General features: G+C 37.1%; 3 protein-coding genes across 4 annotated transcripts; all 3 read right to left on the bottom strand.

The window, feature by feature from the left end:
* Window positions 1-27: 27 nt before the first annotated feature.
* On the bottom strand, window positions 28-2,341 carry LOC147559304 (uncharacterized). The gene is made up of 2 exons (XM_086661190.1): window positions 134-2,341; window positions 28-83 (listed from the first exon to the last, which is right to left on the bottom strand). The coding sequence occupies exon 1, from the start codon at window positions 1,226-1,228 to the stop codon at window positions 398-400; it is 831 nt and encodes a 276-aa protein (XP_086517316.1). The 5' UTR covers window positions 1,229-2,341; the 3' UTR covers window positions 28-83; window positions 134-397.
* A 582-nt stretch (window positions 2,342-2,923) lies between these two features.
* LOC147559303 (E3 ubiquitin-protein ligase SP1-like) lies at window positions 2,924-7,443 on the bottom strand. Of its 2 annotated transcripts, none has more exons than XM_086661187.1 (11): window positions 7,005-7,443; window positions 6,861-6,913; window positions 5,640-5,764; window positions 5,445-5,540; window positions 5,018-5,155; window positions 4,870-4,935; window positions 4,196-4,308; window positions 3,992-4,102; window positions 3,584-3,627; window positions 3,426-3,504; window positions 2,924-3,329 (listed from the first exon to the last, which is right to left on the bottom strand). In XM_086661187.1, the coding sequence occupies exons 1-11, from the start codon at window positions 7,082-7,084 to the stop codon at window positions 3,227-3,229; spliced, it is 1,008 nt and encodes a 335-aa protein (XP_086517313.1). In that variant the 5' UTR covers window positions 7,085-7,443; the 3' UTR covers window positions 2,924-3,226. The 2 variants fall into 2 exon arrangements, with proteins under 2 accessions (XP_086517313.1, XP_086517314.1); XM_086661188.1 differs by having other exon boundaries at window positions 3,426-3,492; window positions 7,005-7,441.
* A 1,691-nt stretch (window positions 7,444-9,134) lies between these two features.
* On the bottom strand, window positions 9,135-14,149 carry LOC147559302 (E3 ubiquitin-protein ligase SP1-like). Its single transcript, XM_086661186.1, has 12 exons — window positions 13,597-14,149; window positions 13,425-13,518; window positions 13,274-13,326; window positions 12,922-13,046; window positions 12,727-12,822; window positions 12,196-12,333; window positions 12,039-12,104; window positions 11,027-11,139; window positions 10,833-10,943; window positions 10,359-10,408; window positions 10,173-10,281; window positions 9,135-9,464 (listed from the first exon to the last, which is right to left on the bottom strand). Exons 2-12 carry the CDS (start codon window positions 13,502-13,504, stop codon window positions 9,362-9,364), a joined length of 1,044 nt encoding a protein of 347 aa, XP_086517312.1. The 5' UTR covers window positions 13,505-13,518; window positions 13,597-14,149; the 3' UTR covers window positions 9,135-9,361.
* Window positions 14,150-14,817: the final 668 nt, after the last annotated feature.

The raw sequence follows: 14,817 nt of genomic DNA, 5'->3' as shown, positions 1-14,817 counted from the left end.
AGTCCAGGTATACTAATATTCTGATTTTAACAACCCATTACTCGAACTTGTATCGATCACAACTTGTTCCAATTGATAGCCAACTCTCTTTAGTTTATCCTTATTGAGATTAATTAAGAAACTTCATAAATACAACTCACTTTTACTCAAATCTTACAAATCCACCACAAGTTCAGAGAGTAGTGTAATAACTGAAAGACTCGAGGACTTCAGCTTGCTCTCTCGCTGTCAGACACACATACACATTACATAACTGAAGGTCATATCTATATATATATATATATATATTATATAAATTATCAACCTCAAAAATTAATAGTGGGTAAAACCAAAATTATTTGTATTACTCCTGTTATTGAAAAAGTTAACTGTGATATTTATTTATAGTTTGGGTTCTTTACTTAGAGTTTGTTTGTTTTCCGGCTCCTCCAGTCATTGTAGTAGTTCTGAGCTTACTCTTGGCACGGGTAATATAATCAGCAGCTTTCTCATTAATACTATTTGTTCTCGTCTTTTTGGCTTCTTCAACTTTACTTGTCACCACTTGCTTCGGTGGCACTGGAAGTGGCTCAGGCTTAGAAGCGACCTCTGGTTTCACCTGCTTAGCCACCATCTCTGGTTGTGGAGCTAGAGGCAGGTCGAGTTTTGGTTTCTCTTTCTCCTGGTTTGAAACAGGAGCATGTGTCGATTCATTCTTCGAAAAGACCTTACTTACATGGCTTTTCACTTTCGCTCTCATGGGTAACTGTGTTGTCGTAAGTTTCTCTCGCTCATCTGTTGCGGTCGGTGGCTGTGGTAATTGATTATCTGTCTTAGCAGGAAACACTGCTTCAGCTACTACTTTGGTCTTTTCTGCTATATGGGTCTGGCCCGAACCCATGCCTTGTTCATTCTTTCCAGCAGTATTTGATTTGCTTGGAGCGACACTGGTGTGTCCCAGATCCTTACCTGGTTCATTGCCCCCAACAGTATTGGGTTTGGTTTGGTTCGTTTTGGTCCCAAGTGTGCTAGCGTTATAATCTACTGTGACTGGATGTGGTGGTGGTGGTTGTGGCGAGACCTGATGTTGTGGAGGTGGTGGTGCTGAAACTGGAGTTGAAACAACTGGTGGAGTTTGTGGCTGATAAGAAATGCGACGAAACGTTCGAAAAGTAGGATTAACAGAGAAGGCATTGAACAGTTTTTCGCAAACGCCTTGAGGATTTGAAGTGGGTGGTTTCTGATCCATTTATAAGATTCCCTTTTTGAAGGTTGAGTATTTGATAGTGATGAATGAATTGACAAGGAAATAGTGCAATGACAGAAACTGAGAAGAGAATTAGAAGATGAAAGGAAATTAGGTCTAAATGAGGTCTTTAAATAAGAGGGTTGCGGGGAAACTAAGCAAAGATAGAAGGAGAAAAGAGAAATTCTTCTCTAGAACCATGAAAGCTGGAAAACAGTATCTTGATAATTTATATTTGGAAGTGGGTAGTATCAGATTCTCTCTCTGCTTTCTCTCCCCATGCTATTTTTAGGGTTTGGGTGATAGAATTCATTGAGGTTCTTTCTTATTTTGATGCCTGCCATGTCTGGTTAGACAGGGTTGAAGATACAATTCCTTGAGCTGAAATGCTCTAGGAAATTTTAGTGGGTGGTGAAGCGAATAAATGATGAATTATTTACAGAACTCGTAAAGGTTAGAAAACAATTCGACATTTCATTTCATCGATGGTGGGTCCGTGGTGCTTAAAGCATCTCTAATGGGACACTCTAACAAACACTCCAAAGTCCTAGTTGTCAAGTGTCAAATAAAGATTCTCTTTCCTAAGTGTCAATGTAGAGACACTCTAAATTTTTTTGGTCTCCAATGGAGATCTCTAAATTCTATCTACTTAATACATATGTCACTCTTAAATTGAATATGGAAAAAGTATTTGAAAAGAAAAAATTTCTATTGGTTCAAATTTTAAATTTACACTTAGAGAGTCTCAAGGAAACACTCTAGTTTTAGAGTTTCTCTCTCTAGACACTCTATAATAAATGTGCCCACCTCATAACAGAGTGTCTAACAAAGTGTTCCATTGGAGATGGTTTTTTTAGTAAAAACTCCAAAAATTCATATGTGGCACTCTGAGTGTTAGAAGTCAGTCATGGTGTATGGTCTTAGGACCCCCTTGTTTGGGCCTACCTCGCCTAAAAGCTAGATCAAGAGTTAAGATTTCTCTTCACGATTAGGAGTGAACTACTCCCTCCTACCACCAATGCGAGAGAGATTACTCCTAACCTAATAGTTCCCTTTTCACATTGGGAGTTGGAAGACTCTTTCCATCTACAAGAGGACAGAGAGATTACTCCTAACCTAATAGTTCCCTTCTCACATTGGGAGTTGGAAGACTCTTTCCATCTACAAGAGGACAGAGAGATTACTCCTAACCTAATAGTTCCCTTTTCACATTGGGAGTTGGAAGACTCTTTCCATCTACAAGAGGACTTGAGAACTTCGGTAAACCTCGTATTTTTTACCATTTGGTGTAGTTTTGGGTCTTCTTCGACCAAGGGGGTCGCAAACCTCTCTTACGCTAAAAGCTAGCTTAATAGGTGAATCTGGGACCACTAACAACTGTCCCAAGTCCAACCACAAAAATTTAAGTCAAAGAGCAAATTAATTTGGTATAGAATGCTTATCATTTGGTATCCCTGCACAATAGAAATTGGATCCTTCCTCAACATGATCTAAGAGAACGTTTCAATGTCCCTCGGCTGGATATTCCTACACAATACTATTAAGTATATAAACTTAAGCCAATATGAAGAGAATTTATACAAAAATGAACGATGTCGACAATGTGGGACATAAATTTCAATTAAAAGTTGCCGAGAAAGGGAAGAGGAAAAAAACAAGCCTCGAATAAAATAGAAATAAGATTTTAGGAACCAGTACTGTCTCGAAATACTAATTTACTGAGAAATCAAAGACTAATGTTTATGGTTCGTGGACAAACCACATAAATGGTCTTCCTTTATTGGGACGAGTAATGAGGGAAGTTTTTTCATGAATTTCTGTATGAATTTGAAATTCGTATTAGTTAATACAATGTTGGGTCTGGGAGGGTATACTGTCACATATTGGTTACCTAGATGAGTTGAAAATTGAAATGTGGAGGAAATCAATGAGGCGCCTCTGACCCGAAAATCCTCAACGTCTACATTCCTAGACTGCTTCTTCTGAGTATTCAAAGCTTTATCACTGGCGGTAGGTCTTGAGAACTTGCTTGATTCGGTGGCGGCAAAGTGGACAGCTGATCAACCGTTTGGAGCATGTCATACAGCAACACATATGACCACACCTGAAATTTGTATATGTGGTTACCATAAATTATCCTAAAAAACAAGCCTCGAATAAAATAGAAATAAGATTTTAGGAAAAATGTTAGGGTGCTTACGGAACAAAAACAGGATTACACTCGTTCTGCCAACATATCACACATCGATCGGGCAAGATATGATCTCCTGTTGAAGCATCTGGTCCATTTTCAAATTTCAAAAAGAAGCAACAAAATCACCATAAGCTAGTTAATTAGAAGAATAATTTAAAGTCTACCTTCACCATCCTGCTGTAACCGTTTAGCAGCCGAAGCAAGAACCCTGGGAACACGAGCCACAGTAAGTTCTAAAAAAGAAAAAGGTTTGTTTGCACATAGGTCTAGATGGAAGTATGGCTACTTTGTCATTCGTATTTGTGAAGATGAAGAGTCGAGCCTAGGAAAAGCTTTAAATAGCACCGCTTGCATTTAAGCCTTATTCAGGCCAATAGTTTGTAAACTGCAATGGCATTGTATATGCCAAGTAAGAAAATATATATATGTGCAGTATATATAGCCGACCTGGCCTGATTGAAAGGATGATGAGATACAAATCTAGTTTCACGCTATCTATATCAAGTAATCGCCAGGAAGGATCCAACAAATATAACTATCAAGGAGAGGTGAAGAAAAAGAACAAATTTTACCTTTTCTGCAAATCCCAGCTACGTCTTCTTTCCAGGATGTATTCAATGGCATGTTTCACAATCAGATAAACACCAAATACTGTAAATCCAATAGAAGCGTACTTGTACAGTCTGCAAGTAATGCGAAGCTTAGATATATATACACATATGTACCTAAAAAGTGAAAGAAAACAGGTGTTCTGCTGGATTGAGCTATACTACAACCTCGCCGACTTCCCAAGGTTTGCAATGAGCTGGTCAATACTTTTTGGTGAAACATAAAATGGACCTTTTTGTGGTTCTTCAATCCGAACGGCTCCAATTTCATCTTTCACAGCCTATCCAAAAGCAGAAGTAGAGAAGATGAGAAACTAAATTAGTTGTTCCGGCATAATTACATATTTTATTGAATAGTGTCCCAATAAATATCGATGTCTATCATACATTTCATCCGATATAACCAAACTTCGTCATGGTGGATAACTCGATGTACTCTATGAATCCAATGTTGCCGATAATGCCCCACAATCCAACCTGAAGCGAATTCACCTCGTGTACTAATAAATCCAAGATATAACCCAGGCTATCATTTTTAAATTTTCATCAGAGTGCTATCGAGAGATAGAGTATTTAGTCTAGCGGTTCAGTGCTTACATATGGTGTAAGTGGTTCAGAGTTCAAATCTTGTTATTGGCATTATTTTATTTCTTTTGTCTATATATATATATATATATATATATATATATTCTACTTACTATAATTTGTGATTCAGAGATTGCAAAATTTGGGCCTAATACTAATTCTTCAATTTAATAATAATTCGTAGTGGATGGAAGATTAAGAATCCAAAAACATGCCGAATTTAATCAATACGGTCATTCAATATATCCCAAAGTTACCTTGCCAACAACTGTTAATGAAGTGCCAGTAGGAAGAACTCTTTCAGTTCGCTTGACTCCAATCATCTAGAAACGATACCGCTGTCATGTAAGTATAATGCGTAATAAACAAGTAAAAAGTAGATGAAAGTACAGAGTACGGAAAAACCTTGAGGCCTTGAAGATAATCCAATGTTCCCCGTAAAAAAGAACTCCCGGATTCCTCAAAGACTCCACTTGCCACAGTTAATACCAAACCAGTAGCCCCTCGAGCTCCCACAACATATACTTGACCAGTCCCATCATCCTGATTCAGTCAATTCAATTAAATCTAAATACTAGATCAGTCCCACCAAGCTCGAACCCTCTCGGAGTTCTTAGATACCTAACTTGGGTCCAATTTGTCCAAAGAAATTCACTTGGAGTTCGCTAAGATTAGAATGTTAGATGTAATAGTTTCAAAACTCGTATTCATTCAAATGAAATTCTTTTGAAAAATTGTAAGGTTTCAAAAAATCATGGGTTCACGGTACTTGGACACATTAAAACCAGATATATCATCACCAACTGAAAGGAAAAGGACAACCTTTACTCACCAGATACCAAGGAACCTCTTCACTCATAGATAGCTTCAAAGCTGAGTCTTGAACCCATGAACCAGTATCATTGTGCTTTAGAAAGTAGTGTTCTGTCTGAAATCGGATACCGAAAGAACTTGAACATAAACGTTGTAGTTAACTGAAGAAACAGATAATATATGCTCCAAAAATTTCGATAATAAACTTGCTTACTGTTTCCTCCACTATTACACCTCTCAAACCACCATGTTTGCATATAATGGGTGTCTCTGATCCGACTTGACCAGATATACTAACAACCAATGGTAATACTTCACTAGCAGAATCTAGAAGCTGTGCTGAAAGTTTGAAAATGTCATGAATTCAGCTCAATTTGCATATTAAGCCATCCATTTTTCACATGAAAATTAAGTTTTAGGACTTGCTCAGAATAGACACTTGAGGTTGTGTTTGATAACAAGGAAATGGGTTCCATGGAAGTGTGTTGATTTCCACGAATTCCATTGAAATGTTTGAAACCACTTTTTCGTCACAGTTTTAAATTAATGGGCAAACGTTTCTGGTGAAATAATATCGCAACCAAACAACAAAAACTAGACGATTTCTCTGGAACCGACCTATTTCCACAATAGGGCTATCAAACACAACCTTAAGGTGCATAAATATTTCAAAATAAATTTAGATAAATTTCATGAGCTGTATCTAATCTAAACAGAACACCCATCCTACACTATACTTCATCCCCCATTCGAAGTACTAAATTAAACTATACATGGACTTCAACATTCAACGGAGCTAAAGTTCAATCTGCTCTTTCATGTAAACTCCCTAAAGTCATACCCGGGGGATTCAAGCGATGAAAGAAGGAACTTTTTTTCAAGATCGCTTCCACCATAACCTCCTCTGGAAAGGAGGCTGAGTACGCAGGCCGGGCCCGTCCAGGCCTATTCCGAGTCCAGGCTAACCGGTACAGTAGACACCACTAAGGGAAACAAGGTCTGGTCAAATGTCTACACTACATGAGACTGAGTACCCGAAGGCTGAAGCTACTGGAAAAACGTAAGGGCGCACTAGTGCACACTTTTCTAATGTAGTGTAGAGTGTAGACTGTAGTCAGGCTTAACAACTCCTTCGACTTGGGCTTCTCTTTGACTCGCTTTACTTTTGCTTTCTGTTGCTTTTTGCCATCATCTGATTGACCCATCAGGCCTTTCACAAACCAGTTTCGGCTTTGATAATATAATTCTCAAAGATTATGAATTTAAGCTATTCAAGAGACAACATTAACTAAGCTTACTCAAGATCAAAAGTCCTTAATTTAGTTCAATCAATACTAAACACATTTATCACATACAAGACCAAGATACAAATCCAGCTAACTCAAATCCAAATTTCAAAATCTTATATCAGAAAAAGAAGAAAGAATGCACTTACCCAAGTCTTTCAATTGGTTAACTTTAGTAATTGATCTTAATATTTCAGCATCCCTGGAACATAAATCACCAAAAATTACCAAAATGAGTGGAAGTACCACAATAATCAATGCAAAAAAAAACTATATAGAGAGAGAGAGAGGACCTTCCACTGTTTCTACTAAGAAGATAGAGTGCAGCAGCACTCAAGCTACAAGTTAATCCACCCCATGAAATCATTTCCATTAAAAATTGAAAACCCAGATTTCAAATACCTAATGAGAAAGAAAGCTTTACTTTGATATTAGAATAGAACTCAAACTGATTGTGGCTTCTTTGTATTTGATTCAGGAACAATGGTAACGAAGAGTTGCATAAAAAGATTTAGAGAGAGAAAGAGAGTTTATTGGGAAAGATTAAGAAAAAAACTAGGGATAGTCATGTGAAAAGAAGCAGTAATGTTGAATTAAGACTGAAATCGAAAGAGTTCTTTAATAGACAATTTGGGTCCAAATTTGGGAAATCTTGGATAAAAATAACAACTTTTTTACTTTTTCTGATCCCTTTTGAAGAGAAAAAGGAAATTTAGACAAATTGAAGTCTTTGGGGCATTATTGAAAAATGGGAAGTTTTATAGACCCCTGCGGGTTAAAAGGTCCCTCCCCTCTTGTGAATTTGGTACGAGTCCACCAAATTCACGAAGATAAGCTACTGGAGTGAATTTCGGTGGACTCGTATCGAATTCACAAAAATAAGCTACTGGAGTGGATTTCGGTGGACTCATATCGAATTCACAAAGATAAACTACTGGAGTGAATTTCGGTAGACTCGTATCGAATTCACAAAAATAAGCTATTGGAGTGAATTTCGGTGGACTCGTATCGAATTCACAAAGATAAGTTACTGGAGTGAATTCGATGGACTCGTACCGAATTCAACTGGAAAGACCCTTTTAACAAGAACGTGAGGCCCCTAGTTTACGAACGGTTTGTTGTCTAGCCTCCTAATTTTTAACAACAACCCCCTCCCAAAAGTTGCAACACTTTAATCATTCATTGACCGTTTTCTTTTCCGAAATTTTCAGAATTACCCATGTTTCGATTTTCTCTGATATCTCTCTGACTCTCTCCCTACTTTCTCTTTCTTCATCATCATCGTCTACTTTCTTATCTCCTTCAAAATCAATGGACCTCCACCAACGGGGTCCAATTTTCCATTTCTTTTTTTCATCTCTTCACACAAGTTAAAAAGAACCAATCTTTGCCAGATTCATGAGGATCTTGAAAAACCTAACCCTCGTAAAATCCGAGGATAGTTTGAAGAACCCAACTGTAGTATGATCTAGGAAAAGGAAAACGAGGCTTAAATTCTCGGCCTACATTTGATTTCATGGCACAAATTTTTCGTGCATAGCCGAATTTATACGTCAAACAACAAGAAAAAAAAGACAATCCAATAGAAAAAGCGTTAAACCCTCTGTTTGATTTTAATAATTTGAAAAAACTGAATTTATAGGTCAAAATTTTGTTGGATAACTTTTTTTGTACATAGACTAGGAGAATTGTTGGATAACATTAGTTAGAGAATAGGGAGAAACTCCATCCTAGAGGCCTAGACATAAAACACAAATGTAGCCCAAAAGATGTGCACAGACAGAAAAATAATAGTTAGTCCCCTTTTCTCATTAGTTCCCTTTATTCTTAAACATAACATGTCTTGTTGTTGTTCTAGGGATAAACTAGTGACGGATGGAGGGTCTCACTTACTTTTTTTCTTTACAACGTTAAGATTCGAACTCTGATCTGTCCGGTAGAAAGATGTACATATGACCACTCAACCAGAGTAAGAGAGGGAATCACTTGCTCCTTAAACAGTTCTTTCAAAAGCTTGTTCAAGATAAGATTAGTACCCACTCTTCCCACCATTTTCTTCCGTCAGGTTTTTCTCGTTCAACTTCATAAACTTGTGAAGGACATCGGTTCTCCAGATTTCTAGCCAGCATCATGTACGTTGGAGTTCGAAAAACCTAAGGCGGGAAACATATGCAAATACCCGAAATAACAATCTCGATTGGCTATGTTTAACTCAAGTTAGGTTCATGCCCTAGTAACACGAAATATCAGGTAGACACCATCACACTAGACATGAGCATTTACACATTAAGATCCTACAAGCAAACACAAAGAGAACTCGTACAGAAACTAGTGATATCGATAGGTCAGAAATGAAATTGTGCGTGAACATAATAATCTAAAAAGAAAATAAAAATGAATCTAGAAATGAAATAGAGACCGTATTTTTAGGAACTAATAGTAATTTGAATACTGTCATTTGATTTCCTAGTTCAGAAAGAAATAAAAGCCTGTAGTATTTACAGCTCCTAGGGAAACCACATAGATGGTTTTTTCTTTTTCTAGATAAGTACCAACAAAAGCAGGAATTTTGAAAGAGTATATACTTGCTATTAGAAGAATCCTCAAGGTATCCCTTATGGTATGCTTCTTCAGAATATCACAGCGTTTATCAATGGCGGAATGTCTTAACAACTTGCTCGATTCGTCGGCGGCAAAGGGGACAACAGGTCAAGTGTGAGGAGCATGTCGTACAGCAACACATATGACCACACCTGAAATTTATTATATATAAGAATGAAAATTCAAAATTTTAAGTTTCTAGCAAGAGAGTTGACTGGAAATGAACTAGAAACAGATGAAACATGACAAACAATTGCTACCAAATTTAGTATTTCTTTCTTCAATTTTATGCAAACGCCTTTCCCAAGTGTTATCTAAATCTAAGAGCCGAACCTCAAGTTAACTAGTTATCAAGAGAGTCGACACTCGCAGATTTTGATTTTCTTGTTACCCATTGAAAAGTTGAATCATGAGAACGGAACAGTTCTATTTACGTTGGTTGATGCCGACTTACTTCAAATTGTAGAACCAGGGTGATAGGTTAAAAAACAACTATAGAATAGATGCCTCTGTAAGGCACAGATAACCGGTTCAAGACAGTACCTTTTTCTAAAAACTTATGGGTCAAACACTGCAAGCATGCAATGGAAGTTAGAGGGAGTTTGTTCCAATTTTAGTATCTACTGTGCATAAGAATCAGGTGGGCTGAGACAAGCAGATCCTCACTCACAACCAATAAATGTGTTTCTGATTCATTGATATTGCACTATTATTGACTTAATGTAAGATAGCTTCTTCTCACTCATCCCCAATTTGTATTCCCACCAACAATATTGGGTCAACCGTAAATGAATGCTAGAAAAAGGGTTCAACATTTAAACCACAAAATCATGATAAGGAAAACATATTAGTGTACTTACGGAACAAAAACAGCATTGTACTCCTGTTCTAAACATATCACACATAGATCTGGCATGAGCCGGTCTTTCTTTGATGCATCCGTTCCATTTTCTGGCTTCCAGTCAGGACCTGTATTTGTTCTAAAATTTCAAAAAGCAACCGAAACACCATTTATAAACTAATGGTGAAGTGAATTTGAAGTCTACCTTCATTATCCTGCTCCAATCTTTGAGCAGCAGCAGCGGCATCAAGAACCCTGATATAATAAGAGCAATATTGTGCTTTCAGAAAGTAGAATATCACTGAAAAGAGAAACATTTCTATTAATGTTCCTAATGAGGCTAGCTTGCACTGAGGTCTAGAATCGAGGTTCATTACGATGGAAAAGCACTTTTACTTCTCTCGCTTTCTTGCGCATACACTCTCAGTGCTGCATTTAGGTCAATTCATATTTGTGAAAATGAAGAGTTGGAGTGAGGATAAGCTTCCACAATGATTTTCTCTGCATTTAATTCCTCAAATGGTTTGTCAACTTCAGAACTAGGAGTACCCGGAAGGAAGAGGTTCAGCAAAGACAAACTGTTGATTAGAGGAGGGCATAACTTCATGCTATAAAAATCAGATTAAATCTAGTTTCAAATTACCTTTCTAGAAATGCCTAATAAAAAGATAAAGTTTACCTTTTCCGCATTTCCATGCAACGTCTTCTTTCCATGATGTATCGAATTACATGTTTTGCAATCAGATACATACCAAATACTGAGAATCCAACAGAAGCATATTTATACAGCCTGCAGGAAATGCCTTGCTTTAGTAACATGTAGATACAGAGGGGAAGAAAACAGGGTATTGTTTGATATAGTTACAATACAACCTTGCCCATTTCCCAAGGTTAGCAATGAGCTGGTCAATACTTCTTGGCGAGACATAAAATGGCCCTTTATGTGGTCGCTGAATTCGAACTGTTCCAACATCATCTTTAACAGCCTAGCAGAAGTGGAGAAATAAAAGAGAGGGTAACCAAAATAAGGCTCAACTGCTCAAGTATGGGAACTAATGTGAAACGAAGGTTTCATGTGTAAGGCGCTTAGTCTTACATTATTTATAAAGACCTCCAAAATCTGGGTTACAGCATAATATATTATCTTACTTATTGTCTAGGCGTTTGGGTGCGCTTGGCGCCTAGATACGTCACGTGCGGAAGTTTGGGTGGTCTAGGGCAGACCCATGCCAAGGAAAAAACTTTCGGAGCTAAGCTAGTGGATCAAGGTGCTGCCCACACAGTAAATGAGATGGGTGTTATAAAGCTCATAGATTCCAATTAATCCAATTCCAGTGAACATGAGGACGTGGGTCTGGTAGCATATGTTCATCTCGCTGATAATCAAACATCTTCTAGCTAATAACTTAGTGCAATCTATCAAATCCACCATTCTCTCGTTGGATTACATAACTTACTAAATATTCTAGAAACAGTTCCCAATACTGACAATCGAGAACAGAAGAAAGGCCTCGTGAGATCAATTCCAGCTAAGGAAAGTAGAGATCCCAGAAATATGTATTTTCTCCCAATTCATATTCTTGTTTGTCTTAAAGACTTGAACAAATGAGTCCCTTGAGGTCCCATGCTAGGCGCTAGCCTCAGTATGTTAGAACATAACTAGATAGGTAAATACTTGAAATTGAGAGCCAAAGTAAGTCCACTAAACTGGACGATCTTCATCTTAGAACTATTGCTGCTAATACTGGATATACCCCCTATTGTTTCTTAAGACTTCCTGGAAATCGTTGTGATATGAATCAAATATAAAGTATAAACTAATAAAGGTGAGTTATCTGGTGAATGCATTTTCATTTGTAATTCGTTCAAGATATTCCAATATTACCTCGCCAACAACGGTCAATGAGGTGCCAGTAGGAAGAACTCTTTCAATACGCTTGACTCCAAGCATCTGTATGCCATAATGCAGATGTTACAAATTCACAGCCCTGAGTTGAACAAGTAAGAAAAAGAAGTACGGGAAACACTGAGTAGGGACAAACCTTAAGACCTTGAAGATAATCCAGTGTTCCCCTTACAAGAGAACGCCCGGACTCCTCAAAAACTTCACTTGCTACAGTTAAAGCCAAGCCTGTAGCACCTCGGGCACCCACCACATATACTCGACCACTTCCATCATCCTGATATAACCGATTATTAAGGACTTAAGGTTATAGGTGTGTGTGTGTGTGTCAGTGTGTGTAAAGGTACGACACTCCAATTTACATTTCGAAGCATCATCCTAATGTTACACAATAACTGGTACAGATCAAACACTAACACTACCATTATATTAAACCTATGGGGTATCACCACGGCCCCAAAAACTGTTGTTCTTGAAGAAAGATTCTTTACATTTAGAACATTACTGCTAAACCAAATATGCTAATCAAACAACTGACCATCCACTTACTGCCATATAAAGGTGGACCAGAACCGTTCTAGTCTGAGTGGTGCAGTAAGAATAGATATAATCATTCAAATTTAATTCATCTGAAATCAAGAATGCGAGAAAGGAGAAGTGAAACCATTACCAGATACCACGGAACCTCTTTACTCATGGATAGCATCAAAGCTGAGTCTTGTATCCATGAACCGGCATCATTGTGCTTCAGAAAGTGTTGTTCTGCCTGAAATAAATAAAGAACCAGACAACTTGCAATTTACTGAAAGAACATTAAACACCGAAGTTATAGTTCTTCTAAAATTTGAACTACAAAATTTCTTACCGTTTCTTCCACAATTACGCCTCTTAAACCACTATACTCGCAGGTAATGGGTGTATCTGAGCTGACTCGTCCAGATATAGCGACTACGAATGGTAACACTTTGCGAGCAGTATCAAGAAGCTGTGCTGAAAGTTGGAAGGGAGAAAAAAAAACTCAAAATTAACTTATCTAGTCTAGTTTGTCAACTGACAGTCAAGATATAAAATAGCATGCTTCCAAGAACAGATCAATATCAGTATCAAAACAAGTTTCCATTACCATATACAAAACGTAAATGCCTATCCAGCTAAATCAAAATCATGAACTTAAAGTTGTAGTTTCAAAAAAGAAAAAGAGTATATAATCAAATTACCCAAGTCTTTTAATTGATTGACCTTATTAACTGATCTCAAAATTTCTGCATCCCTGAAACATTACCCACCAAAATTACCACATTTATAACTCAAATGGGATTTGTTTGAATCAGAAGAAACCATGGAAAAAGGTCTAGAGAGAGAGTTCACCTTCCACTGCTCCTACCAAGAAGATAAAGTGCAGCAGCACTCATGCAACAGCTCAATCCACCCCAAGGAATCTTCTCCATTAAACTCAATAACCCTAAATTCAAATACCTAATAATCAACCTTCACAAACGAAAACTTGTAACTAAAAGTGCCAAAATGGCATGAAACTCACACTGATTAGGTATTTTTATTTGGTTCAGCAACAATGGCAGGTCAATTTTAAACTCAAATGAGTTTCTTGAAGTGTTAAACAGGAACCCACAATTTTAGAGAGAGAGAGAGAGACGACGAAAGTCTATAGAACAAATTAAGCAAAAAAGAGGGATTTTGGTTGAGAAGAAAGATGAAGGGGCGTTGAAATTGGATTGAAATGAATAGAAATTTGATTCGAACTTTGAAAAAAATTGGAACTTTTATGCTTTCCCGTACGATTTGAATCGGAATTTGGGAGGAAAATGAGGGGATTGAGAGAAAACGAAAGAGAGAATCGAATGCTAGTCGTCAAGAAGAGGGTAAGGGTAAAGTTTTCAAGCTTTTGTTTTTAAGGCGGAGAAATTTTCATAAAAGAGCAAATCGTAACAGCTTAAAATACCCAACATAACGGTTTATCCGATAAAACGGAATTCAATACTCAAAAATGATCACAAAATACCGTTTAAAAGTTCGAGAAAAATCGTAACAGTAGTCAGTTGTTTAAGTAAAATTGAGAAAAAAATTTAACTGTTGTATATGTGAGTGACAAACTGTGGTGCTCTTTATAAGGTTTAAGTATTTTCATTGACGCGTTTTAAAACAGTGTAGTTCTAGAGTTTCAAAGGCGACAATATTGCTAGCAGTTCCGAAAATTAATATGAGTAATTCTATGACGTATTATCAACATGATTGTGTCTACTATGATGAAATCTTTGAAGAGTTTATTGTAAAGCAATCTCAAATCACCGAAAGAGTCAACCTTTTTCTATTCACGCGTTTTTAGAGCTATGAAGCTCTAGAGTGTAGAAGCGCAGCTAACAGTATTGAACGGTGACAAACAAAAAGTTGTAGAAAAATGTATTTTTTTTTTTCCCATCTAATGAGCCACACTTTAAGCGCGAGTAATTTGAGTTTTGTTATACATATTGCATATGTAGTTAACTAGTTATCGCTAAACTTGAAAACCTATCAACGTACCAGTTCATAAATCGGATCAAAGGAAGTGGTTATATTTGGAAGAAAATCGTTTGTAGTATATTATAGTACCTTCTTCCTTATTTTATTTTGTTGTTCAAATTCTTTTCTTTTCTTTTTAGTAATCCAAAGTATGCCCATACTTTAGATTGCTTTATTGGGAGACCAACAGACAAGATCACCAGTTCAACAAAAAAAAAAAGACAAGATCACCCGACCTGATCTA

The sequence above is a fragment of the Eschscholzia californica genome, unplaced genomic scaffold (assembly GCF_041429995.1).
Source record: "Eschscholzia californica isolate CP2 unplaced genomic scaffold, dmEscCali1.0.p SCAF_2, whole genome shotgun sequence".
NCBI classification, from domain to species: domain Eukaryota; kingdom Viridiplantae; phylum Streptophyta; class Magnoliopsida; order Ranunculales; family Papaveraceae; genus Eschscholzia; species Eschscholzia californica.
Note: the sequence above shows the minus strand (reverse complement) of the source record. Positions and strands in the feature narration are given on the sequence as shown.

What these genes read in the sequence shown, in the direction of transcription:
- LOC147559304 (XM_086661190.1), bottom strand. Translation starts at nt 1,228, where the DNA reads ATGGATCAGAAACCACCCACTTCAAATCCTCAAGGCGTTTGCGAAAAA.
- LOC147559302 (XM_086661186.1), bottom strand. Translation starts at nt 13,504, where the DNA reads ATGGAGAAGATTCCTTGGGGTGGATTGAGCTGTTGCATGAGTGCTGCT. An exon ending in CTTGGTAGGAGCAGTGGAAG is followed by an intron (nt 13,327 to 13,424) that starts GTGAACTCTCTC and finishes GTAATGTTTCAG; the next exon opens with GGATGCAGAAATTTTGAGAT. An exon ending in AAGAGGTTCCGTGGTATCTG is followed by an intron (nt 12,334 to 12,726) that starts GTAATGGTTTCA and finishes CGGTTATATCAG; the next exon opens with GATGATGGAAGTGGTCGAGT.
- LOC147559303 (XM_086661187.1), bottom strand. Translation starts at nt 7,084, where the DNA reads ATGGAAATGATTTCATGGGGTGGATTAACTTGTAGCTTGAGTGCTGCT. An exon ending in CATTAACAGTTGTTGGCAAG is followed by an intron (nt 4,309 to 4,869) that starts GTAACTTTGGGA and finishes GCTTTTGGATAG; the next exon opens with GCTGTGAAAGATGAAATTGG. An exon ending in GTTACAGCAGGATGGTGAAG is followed by an intron (nt 3,505 to 3,583) that starts GTAGACTTTAAA and finishes AAAATGGACCAG; the next exon opens with ATGCTTCAACAGGAGATCAT.